Here is a 12,751-nt window from a genome sequence, read left to right as displayed (position 1 = left end):
TCACTGTCCCGGGTGCAGAAACAGTTACTGCTGATCGCGTAACTCTTTCAGCACCCTGGACAGTGACTATTTACAGACGTCTCCTAGCAACGCTCCCGTCATTACGGGAGCCCCATTGACTTCCTCAGTCTGGCTGTAGACCTAGAAATACATAGGTCCAGCCAGAATGAAGAAATGTCATGGTAGTAAAAACAATACGCTCCGCAGCACACATAAGATCTGCGGACTTCATTGCGGAATTTTGACTCTCCATTGAAGTCAATGGAGAAATTCCGCCATGAGTCCGCAACCAGTCCGCCACTGCTCCGCAACAGACAGAGCATGCTGCGGACACCAAATTCCGCTCCGCAGCCTATGCTCCGCAGCGGAATTGTACGCATCGTGTAAACGAACACTGCTAAATTAAAGTGAAAGTCAATGGAGAAACGGCTCCGCTGCGGATTAACGCTGCGGAGTGTCCGCAGCGGAATTTAAGTGAAATTCCGCTATGTGTGAACCCGCCCTAACAGGTAACAGTGTTGTCAGTGCTTTGTAGGAAATAACAAGAACATTGCTTACAATTGCTTACAAAATTAGTGTCATGGGATTGGGTGCACACTGACGACACTGCTCCAAATCAGTACTCATCTGAGATTGAAGCTGCTCTGGAGGGGAGAATGGGGTGCCCTGAACCCTAATTATGCTGTAACTTGGGGGATAAGAAGTTGGTGGTTACTGTAGAGGGAGAGAAAAAAAAAAGAATTTTCAATTTACCCTTTAAATATATTATTATATGTAAATCTGTATTTGATATGTACTCTTCCTATTACTCTAGCGCTGTCATTGTAAACATGAACCAAAGTTAGTACTATGAATTCCTGATCTCCTATTTTAAGAAATTCTAGGTATATGTTATATGGTACAAAAGAAAATGAATGGGATATTCGGCCTTGATATATTACAGTGAAAACTTCTTCGCTGTGCGGAGCACCTCTAATGTACCACCATATTGGACACTGTCTTAATCAAATGTTTAAATATATTACCAAAATAGAATTGAACGGATAGTCTTAAATTGATATATAAATTCCTTGCCTTCCTGGACTCTGAGACATGCCAAAATACGGAAATAAAAATCAGTCATCATATTCCCGCGGCTTAAAACGGAAGAAAACGTCAGAATTAGGCAGGAGTATTCCAAGTCCTGAACGACTGTTATCTTGGCCAATTGGTTCGTGGTTGACTAGTTCCATGTCTATATATAGAAGAAGAATAGTAAGAAACTGTTTTATTTCATTCACTGCAAAGAAACGGCCAGGACATATACTGGATCCAGAACCAAATGGCATCAGGAAAGTTTTGAGTTTTTTGCCCTTTTTGTAGAAAGCTGTTTTCTCCTTTCCATCTTCTACAAAACGATCGTATTTATATTCCTGGGGGAAAAAAAAAACAATTGAATAATTAATTAGCCAAAGTAAATATATAAAATTAAATGTCATACTATCTATCTTTCTCCTATCTTTCTATCTAATATCTAGCTATCTCCCATCTAATATCTAGCTATCTCCCATCTAATATCTAGCTATCTCTCATCTATCTCCCATCTAATATCTAGCTATCTCCCATCTAATATCTAGCTATCTCCCATCTAATATCTAGCTATCTCCCATCTAATATCTAGCTATCTCCCATCTAATATCTAGCTATCTCCCATCTAATATCTAGCTATCTCCCATCTAATATCTAGCTATCTCCCATCTATCTCCCATGTAATATCTAGCTATCTCCCATCTAATATCTAGCTATCTCCCATCTAATATCTAGCTATCTCCCATCTATCTCCCATCTAATATCTAGCTATCTCCCATCTAATATCTAGCTATCTCCCATCTAATATCTAGCTATCTCCCATCTAATATCTAGCTATCTCACATCTAATATCTAGCTATCTCCCATCTATCTCCCATCTAATATCTAGCTATCTCCCATCTATCTCCCATCTATCTCCCATCTAATATCTAGCTATCTCCCATCTAATATCTAGCTATCTCCCATCTATCTCACATCTAATATCTAGCTATCTCCCATCTATCTCCCATCTAATATCTAGCTATCTCCCATCTAATATCTAGCTATCTCCCATCTATCTCCCATCTAATATCTAGCTATCTCCCATCTAATATCTAGCTATCTCCCATCTAATATCTAGCTATCTCCCATCTAATATCTAGCTATCTCCCATCTAATATCTAGCTATCTCCCATCTAATATCTAGCTATCTCCCATCTAATATCTAGCTATCTCCCATCTAATATCTAGCTATCTCCCATCTAATATCTAGCTATCTCCCATCTATCTCCCATCTAATATCTAGCTATCTCCCATCTAATATCTAGCTATCTCCCATCTAATATCTAGCTATCTCACATCTAATATCTAGCTATCTCCCATCTATCTCCCATCTAATATCTAGCTATCTCCCATCTATCTCCCATCTATCTCCCATCTAATATCTAGCTATCTCCCATCTAATATCTAGCTATCTCCCATCTAATATCTAGCTATCTCCCATCTAATATCTAGCTATCTCCCATCTAATATCTAGCTATCTCCCATCTAATATCTAGCTATCTCCCATCTAATATCTAGCTATCTCCCATCTAATATCTAGCTATCTCCCATCTAATATCTAGCTATCTCCAATCTATCTCCCATCTAATATCTAGCTATCTCCCATCTAATATCTAGCTATCTCCCATCTAATATCTAGCTATCTCCCATCTAATATCTAGCTATCTCCCATCTAATATCTAGCTATCTCCCATCTAATATCTAGCTATCTCCCATCTATCTCCCATCTAATATCTAGCTATCTCCCATCTATCTCCCCTCTAATATCTAGCTATCTCCCATCTAATATCTAGCTATCTCCCATCTAATATCTAGCTATCTCCCATCTATCTCCCATCTAATATCTAGCTATGTCCCATCTATCTCCCATCTAATATCTAGCTATCTCCCATCTAATATCTAGCTATCTCCCATCTAATATCTAGCTATCTCACATCTAATATCTAGCTATCTCCCATCTATCTCCCATCTAATATCTAGCTATCTCCCATCTATCTCCCATCTATCTCCCATCTAATATCTAGCTATCTCCCATCTAATATCTAGCTATCTCCCATCTAATATCTAGCTATCTCCCATCTAATATCTAGCTATCTCCCATCTAATATCTAGCTATCTCCCATCTAATATCTAGCTATCTCCCATCTAATATCTAGCTATCTCCCATCTAATATCTAGCTATCTCCCATCTAATATCTAGCTATCTCCCATCTAATATCTAGCTATCTCCAATCTATCTCCCATCTAATATCTAGCTATCTCCCATCTAATATCTAGCTATCTCCCATCTAATATCTAGCTATCTCCCATCTAATATCTAGCTATCTCCCATCTAATATCTAGCTATCTCCCATCTAATATCTAGCTATCTCCCATCTAATATCTAGCTATCTCCCATCTATCTCCCATCTAATATCTAGCTATCTCCCATCTAATATCTAGCTATCTCCCATCTATCTCCCATCTAATATCTAGCTATCTCCCATCTATCTCCCCTCTAATATCTAGCTATCTCCCATCTAATATCTAGCTATCTCCCATCTAATATCTAGCTATCTCCCATCTATCTCACATCTAATATCTAGCTATCTCCCATCTATCTCCCATCTAATATCTAGCTATCTCCCATCTATCTCCCATCTAATATCTAGCTATCTCCCATCTAATATCTAGCTATCTCCCATCTAATATCTAGCTATCTCCCATCTAATATCTAGCTATCTCCCATCTAATATCTAGCTATCTCCCATCTAATATCTAGCTATCTCCCATCTAATATCTAGCTATCTCCCATCTAATATCTAGCTATCTCCCATCTAATATCTAGCTATCTCCCATCTATCTCCCATCTAATATCTAGCTATCTCCCATCTAATATCTAGCTATCTCCCATCTATCTCCCATCTAATATCTAGCTATCTCCCATCTATCTCCCATCTAATATCTAGCTATCTCCCATCTAATATCTAGCTATCTCCCATCTAATATCTAGCTATCTCCCATCTAATATCTAGCTATCTCCCATCTAATATCTAGCTATCTCCCATCTAATATCTAGCTATCTCCCATCTAATATCTAGCTATCTCCCATCTAATATCTAGCTATCTCCCATCTAATATCTAGCTATCTCCCATCTATCTCCCATCTAATATCTAGCTATCTCCCATCTAATATCTAGCTATCTCCCATCTAATATCTAGCTATCTCCCATCTAATATCTAGCTATCTCCCATCTAATATCTAGCTATCTCCCATCTAATATCTAGCTATCTCCCATCTAATATCTAGCTATCTCCCATCTAATATCTAGCTATCTCCCATCTAATATCTAGCTATCTCCCATCTAATATCTAGCTATCTCCCATCTAATATCTAGCTATCTCCAATCTATCTCCCATCTAATATCTAGCTATCTCCGATCTAATATCTAGCTATCTCCCATCTAATATCTAGCTATCTCCCATCTAATATCTAGCTATCGCCCATCTAATATCTAGCTATCTCCCATCTAATATCTAGCTATCTCCCATCTAATATCTAGCTATCTCCCATCTATCTCCCATCTAATATCTAGCTATCTCCCATCTATCTCCCCTCTAATATCTAGCTATCTCCCATCTAATATCTAGCTATCTCCCATCTAATATCTAGCTATCTCCCATCTATCTCCCATCTAATATCTAGCTATGTCCCATCTATCTCCCATCTAATATCTAGCTATCTCCCATCTAATATCTAGCTATCTCCCATCTAATATCTAGCTATCTCACATCTAATATCTAGCTATCTCCCATCTATCTCCCATCTAATATCTAGCTATCTCCCATCTATCTCCCATCTATCTCCCATCTAATATCTAGCTATCTCCCATCTAATATCTAGCTATCTCCCATCTAATATCTAGCTATCTCCCATCTAATATCTAGCTATCTCCCATCTAATATCTAGCTATCTCCCATCTAATATCTAGCTATCTCCCATCTAATATCTAGCTATCTCCCATCTAATATCTAGCTATCTCCCATCTAATATCTAGCTATCTCCCATCTAATATCTAGCTATCTCCCATCTAATATCTAGCTATCTCCCATCTAATATCTAGCTATCTCCCATCTAATATCTAGCTATCTCCAATCTATCTCCCATCTAATATCTAGCTATCTCCCATCTAATATCTAGCTATCTCCCATCTAATATCTAGCTATCTCCCATCTAATATCTAGCTATCTCCCATCTAATATCTAGCTATCTCCCATCTAATATCTAGCTATCTCCCATCTATCTCCCATCTAATATCTAGCTATCTCCCATCTATCTCCCCTCTAATATCTAGCTATCTCCCATCTAATATCTAGCTATCTCCCATCTAATATCTAGCTATCTCCCATCTATCTCCCATCTAATATCTAGCTATCTCCCATCTATCTCCCCTCTAATATCTAGCTATCTCCCATCTAATATCTAGCTATCTCCCATCTAATATCTAGCTATCTCCCATCTATCTCACATCTAATATCTAGCTATCTCCCATCTATCTCCCATCTAATATCTAGCTATCTCCCATCTATCTCCCATCTAATATCTAGCTATCTCCCATCTAATATCTAGCTATCTCCCATCTAATATCTAGCTATCTCCCATCTAATATCTAGCTATCTCCCATCTAATATCTAGCTATCTCCCATCTAATATCTAGCTATCTCCCATCTAATATCTAGCTATCTCCCATCTAATATCTAGCTATCTCCCATCTAATATCTAGCTATCTCCCATCTAATATCTAGCTATCTCCCATCTATCTCCCATCTAATATCTAGCTATCTCCCATCTAATATCTAGCTATCTCCCATCTAATATCTAGCTATCTCCCATCTATCTCCCATCTAATATCTAGCTATCTCCCATCTAATATCTAGCTATCTCCCATCTAATATCTAGCTATCTCCCATCTAATATCTAGCTATCTCCCATCTAATATCTAGCTATCTCCCATCTAATATCTAGCTATCTCCCATCTAATATCTAGCTATCTCCCATCTAATATCTAGCTATCTCCCATCTAATATCTAGCTATCTCCCATCTAATATCTAGCTATCTCCCATCTAATATCTAGCTATCTCCCATCTATCTCCCATCTAATATCTAGCTATCTCCCATCTATCTCCCATCTAATATCTAGCTATCTCCCATCTATCTCCCATCTATCTCCAATCTATCTCCCATCTAATATCTAGCTATCTCCCATCTAATATCTAGCTATCTCCCATCTAATATCTAGCTATCTCCCATCTAATATCTAGCTATCTCCCATCTATCTCCCCTCTAATATCTAGCTATCTCCCATCTAATATCTAGCTATCTCCCATCTAATATCTAGCTATCTCCCATCTAATATCTAGCTATCTCCCATCTATCTCCCATCTAATATCTAGCTATGTCCCATCTATCTCCCATCTAATATCTAGCTATCTCCCATCTAATATCTAGCTATCTCACATCTAATATCTAGCTATCTCCCATCTATCTCCCATCTAATATCTAGCTATCTCCCATCTAATATCTAGCTATCTCCCATCTAATATCTAGCTATCTCCCATCTATCTCCCATCTAATATCTAGCTATCTCCCATCTATCTCCCCTCTAATATCTAGCTATCTCCCATCTAATATCTAGCTATCTCCCATCTAATATCTAGCTATCTCCCATCTATCTCCCATCTAATATCTAGCTATCTCCCATCTATCTCCCCTCTAATATCTAGCTATCTCCCATCTAATATCTAGCTATCTCCCATCTAATATCTAGCTATCTCCCATCTATCTCACATCTAATATCTAGCTATCTCCCATCTATCTCCCATCTAATATCTAGCTATCTCCCATCTATCTCCCATCTAATATCTAGCTATCTCCCATCTAATATCTAGCTATCTCCCATCTAATATCTAGCTATCTCCCATCTAATATCTAGCTATCTCCCATCTATCTCCCATCTAATATCTAGCTATCTCCCATCTATCTCCCATCTAATATCTAGCTATCTCCCATCTAATATCTAGCTATCTCCCATCTAATATCTAGCTATCTCCCATCTAATATCTAGCTATCTCCCATCTAATATCTAGCTATCTCCCATCTAATATCTAGCTATCTCCCATCTAATATCTAGCTATCTCCCATCTAATATCTAGCTATCTCCCATCTAATATCTAGCTATCTCCCATCTAATATCTAGCTATCTCCCATCTAATATCTAGCTATCTCCCATCTATCTCCCATCTAATATCTAGCTATCTCCCATCTATCTCCCCTCTAATATCTAGCTATCTCCCATCTATCTCCCATCTATCTCCAATCTATCTCCAATCTATCTCCCATCTAATATCTAGCTATCTCCCATCTATCTCCCATCTGTATCACATCTGTATCCCATCTATCTTCAAAAGGAAGCAACAGCAGCACTCCAACACTTCAATTTTTATTCACCCATTATTGTGATGTTTCGGAACTCTAACCCTAATAATAATACATTTTCACTTTTCCTCATGAATTCTATTCTTATAGACTAAAACATATTTACTTATTTTATACAAGAGAATGATCGGGTCAACGAATACTCATACCAACACTCGTTCTCGATCATCAGCTCTTGTAAACATGGCAGTGATCAGCCAACGAACGAGTACCACCAGATCTTTTATGTTGCCATGGAAATGATTAATTTTCAGTAGCACATCACCCCTATAAAAAGCAAATGTGTGGCCGACAATATGCAAACTGTATGGGGATAAACTATGGCATTAATGATCATTTGTCCCCATATTGGCCCGATTATTGCTCCATAAAAATGGAGCAAACGAGTGCCGAATTACATGTTATTATAGTCGATCAATGCATGTAACAAGGCAGGAATCTGCCGGTGTAAAAGGGCCCTTAGCGTAGTCGTTTGTACTCCACTCAGAACAGCTTAATAGCTCCGAAGTGATCTGTTCACCCAGTCACCCACCCACCCACATACAAATATCGACATATTGAAGAGGAAAAATGAAGATATCGACTATTCATTTTCTGGTAGTAAGTTTACTATTTTTTAGAAAAGTGAACAGTAAGGGTATGTGCACACGATAACTGCAATTACATCTGAAATTACAGAGCTGTTTTCAGGAGAAAACAGCTCCTGAATTTCAGACGTAATTGCATGTACTCGCGTTTTGCGGGGCGTCTTTTACGGACATAATTTGGAGCTGTTCTTCATTGGAGTCAATGAAAAACGGCTCCAATTACATCCCAAGAAGTGTCCTGCACTTCTTTTGATGAGGCTGTAATTTTACGCGCCGTCTTTTGAAAGCAACTCGTAAAATGACAGCTCGTCTGCACAGAACATCGCAAAGCCCATTGAAAGTAATGGGCAGATGTTTGTCAACGTATTGGAGCCATTTTTTCAGACGTAATTCGAGGCGTAAAATGCCTCCATTACGTCTGAAAATAGGTTGTGTGAACCCAGCCTAAGAGCCGTCATGTTGGATGTCACCTCTGGATTAGCTTGTCAGAAATTTGTGTTTGCCATTTTGGATTGACTGACTACTTGGTGACTACATTTATTGAGCGCTGCCAGCCCCGACCGATGTCTATTTTCCCGTTTCAAATTAACTCATCTGCAAGCCATCAGCTGTTGCTACTGGAGACTGCAATGGAAATACCCCGGTCACTTTCCTGGAGTAAAGTCCATAACTCTGTGAGGAGCGTTTTAATGTCAAGTTTGAACACTCCCTTAGACCCCCCTGGTTTTCCCTTAAGTCAAATTTAATAGTGAAGCAGTGACAGAGCCAATTCAAAAGTGACAACTAATATGGCTGCAAATCATAATTACTGAACGTTGGCTCTCACTTTAACTTCTGATTTACGAACATATGGCCATTTTTACATGCTATGTAGTATCTGGTGATGAATACAGTAAAACTCTGATAATTCTGTATTCTTTGCACTGTCAAAGTGCCAGATTAATGTATTATGTATCAACAATTGGATGCCTATACACACAGCCTTGTACATTTTCTGTCCCCGGCTTCTCCACACAGTCCCTGAGGAACATAATAAAATCCTCAATGTAAACATCAGACCTGGATTTTAGACTGACGGTAAAGAAAAAGGGACAACATCATGATTTCTGGAGCCATAATTGAGATGCTGAAGACCCAATATGGATCCACCAAGTGACAGATTATCAAGTGAATTTCCGTTAATGTGAGATTGTATCATTTTATTTCACATACCAGATTATCTCGATTTTGATATAATACAATGAAGGATTAAAGCATTTCTACTGTACTCAAACAAAAAAACCAAAACTAATTAAAATGGAAAATACTATAATCTGAGAAAAATTATAAATATTAATCATAAAAAACAAATACTGTAGATTAGAAGAAAGTTTTTAATGTAAAAAATATGTGTACCAGTAGAGATGGCACAGGCTTATGTACAACATTATAAGTCACTGCAAAATTTGTGAGAAAAGAACACTGAAAATTATATTACAGTAAACACTTCTCACATACGACAGAAGTGCACGGTCCTGGTAATCACACTCTGTATGCACGGAAAAAATGACACAGAATAATCTCACAGAATTCATGTGCCTGGTGATCCTGTCCTATCACTGTAGATAAAGCCTACTGTTCTATAGACCACTTTCTGCATTTTGAGGATTTTCTGAAAGGAAACCAGTTTCCACATCAAAATGTAAAAAAACGCACCTAAAAACGCATAAAAAAAAAACGTCACTATTAGGGCCGATTCACACGAACGTGAATTGCGTCCGTGCAGGCCGCGTGGTTTTCACGCGGCTCGCATGGACCAGTAGAAGTATATGGGGCAGTACAGACAGTCCGCGTTTTTCGCGCATCACGCACCCATTGAAGTCAATGGGTGCGTGAAAACCACGCATGCCGCACGGAAGCACTTCCGTGCGAACTGCCTGTTTCGCGCAACAGCTGTCAAAAGGATGAATGAAAACAGAAAAGCACCACGTGCTTTTCGGTTTATAAACATCCAAATGGCGTGTCATAATGATGGCGGTTGCACGAAAACCACGCAGCCGCGCATCATATGCTGCTGCCACACGGAGCTGTCAAGTGGCTTTTGCGTGCGCAAAAATGCCACGTTCGTCTGAATCAGGCCTAAGGTGCAGATTTACCTGCGGTTTTGATGCAAATTTTCTGCACCAAATTCCGAAACGTGTGCATTTAGCCTAACACTCCAGCAGAGGAACAAGCCGCACACTTAGGTTGGAGTCTCAAAATACAGATTTGCTGCAGATTTTGCATGCATTTTTGTTCTTTTAGCCAAAACCAGAAGTGGATCCAGGAGAGCAGACCTATAAGACCTTTCATTAGACATTTCTTCTGTTTAGGTACTGTTCCTGGTTTTGGCTAAGAAAACCGCATGCAAAATCGGCAGCTTATCTGCACTGTGTGAACCCAACCTAAGTCTCCCAGAAAACCCAAGCAAGCAAAAAGCCCCTGCAAACACCTATTGATTAAAATAGGAAGCACACAGCAAGGCTTCCTGCTTGCTACAAATTCCAGGTAACAGAACACATAGCTCATTCACCTACTGGAGCTTTACAGAGAGTTGAAGGACCATGCAAAATGGGAGTCTGTCTGGCTAGAACACAGTAAGTAGGGGTTATTTCCGAATACATCCAATGGGTAACTTGATGATTACAGTAAAGTACATTAACCTTAAATTAAAAACTAAACTGCAATACTGTAACTGAAAGGTTTTTGGACTGTACAGTATGGGAATATCATTGGGTTATAGACTTAGGGGGCTAAGAGAGAGACAACATTTTTTCTGAGCACACAAAGTGTTTAGAGCTGTTGTCACTTCTTTTCACCCACAGAAAACTGGTTCTCATTGCCAAAGTGTAGGCAACACCTAAAGCAAATGATATTGGAACCATGAAAAATGCTTCAAAGTTGATAAAAAAAAATCAATAAAAAAAACAATATGCAACATCATGTTCAGAGGTTCGGCCAAACCAAATATCTTCCATCCAAATCAATCTGGCTAGGGTAGAAACTACAGCATAACAGAGAAGTTACCTAAAGTAATTGGCTGGTGTCCATACTAAAAGATCCATATATATGAGATTTAATGCGGTCTAATAAATTAAATATGTATTGCCATACTCCACAAAATACAATATTGCCATACTCAACATAATGCAATTCAATGGCATCAATGGTGACAACTAGACCCTAGCAAGCCAGGCATAGACCATTTTGGAATTAGAGCATACCTCAAGCCTAAAGAGGTTCTGCACTTTCCTTAGAATATGCGGTTGGTGCAGGTCCAACTACTGGAACCCCCACCGATTACAAGAACAAAGACCTTGTTGAGGTGAATGTGGCTGAGCTTTAATACCAGGCACAGCACACAGATGAGTAGCACTGTGGCCCCTCCACCAGGCACTATGGCCCCCTCGTATTTTAATGTTGCAGGTCCAACTGCTGTGAGAACATCTTGATAATATAGCCATATCTTAAAAAGTATGGAACTCTTTTAAGGGTTTTATTCTTGCCTGCATCTACTGTTTATATAATGGACATTATTTGACTACTTATATAAATGCTTTGTTTAAAGACCAACACAATAGATCACAACATGGCCAAGTGCAATGTCACTTTAACACAAAACCGGCTAATGATTAAGGACACATTTATAAAAATACATACATAGGCACTTGGCAAATATACATAGGCAGCTGTATTGTATTCCATTGGTTCTGGTAAACGGACAGCAGTTTTGAGAACATTCTAGGCTGACAGATGGTTAATAATTTAGTATACATTTCTTTTCACAGACTAAAACTGAAAAACAGTGATAAATATAGCTAATTATACAGTACATATATGTTAAAGGTTAATTCTAAATCATGAATTTATAATGAAATGCAAAATAGATTGTATTATTTTGGTAATTACAATACCATCAACATCACTGTATAAAGAGTCGCAAAATACAGAATTTCCTGAAAACCATAATCCTCGTTAATTATAGAAATCAAATTTGATTACGAGGACTAGGAAGTTTTAGGGATTGGTGGCAAAAAAAAAACCCAAGCTGTAAGATTTGGACGTAATTGCAACACATTCCACAAAAATCCCTGAAAGCAGTTTGTAACATTGGTTTATTAGCAGTTGAAATATTCCCCAAGTGTGCCAGCATAAAGAACAAATACAGAATTAAATATAGAACATAGGTTACACAACCTACTGTACAGTTGTTTGGTTTGATTTATCATAATCGAAGTGAAAATATGTCTTCTGCTAATCCAACATTGTCAGCTGATGACTTCACACGTCTCTTGGTATGACATCATCAGCTGATTTAGCAACAGACATGTGAAGTCATCAGCTGATAAGGTAAGACATTAACCTCACACTGAGGAGGTCACGGATTGAACAGATATATTTAAATCGAACGTTCGAAAGACATGCATTTATTTATATGTAACAATAATGTTGTTTTTTTCATAACTTTTATGATCGCTGGTCTTTCCTCCTTTCCTACTGTCTGGTCTGCTAATGACTAGCAGATTCCGGTTTACATGTGGAGATATAGCACCAAAAATA

The 12,751-nt window shown here is 38.4% G+C and overlaps 1 protein-coding gene across 1 annotated transcript in view; it reads right to left on the bottom strand.

Annotated features, from left to right (window-relative positions):
* Positions 1-345: 345 nt before the first annotated feature.
* The window catches only part of CYP7B1 (cytochrome P450 family 7 subfamily B member 1), a 182,480-nt gene continuing 170,074 nt past the window's right edge, over positions 346-12,751 (bottom strand). The window contains exon 6 of the mRNA XM_075828309.1: positions 346-1,412. Within this exon, the coding sequence (XP_075684424.1) occupies positions 1,116-1,412 (297 nt within the window). The 3' untranslated portion in view covers positions 346-1,115. The remainder of the gene's footprint in view (positions 1,413-12,751) is intronic.

The sequence above is a fragment of the Rhinoderma darwinii genome, chromosome 5 (assembly GCF_050947455.1).
Source record: "Rhinoderma darwinii isolate aRhiDar2 chromosome 5, aRhiDar2.hap1, whole genome shotgun sequence".
Classification (NCBI taxonomy): Eukaryota; Metazoa; Chordata; class Amphibia; order Anura; family Rhinodermatidae; genus Rhinoderma; species Rhinoderma darwinii.
Note: the sequence above shows the minus strand (reverse complement) of the source record. Positions and strands in the feature narration are given on the sequence as shown.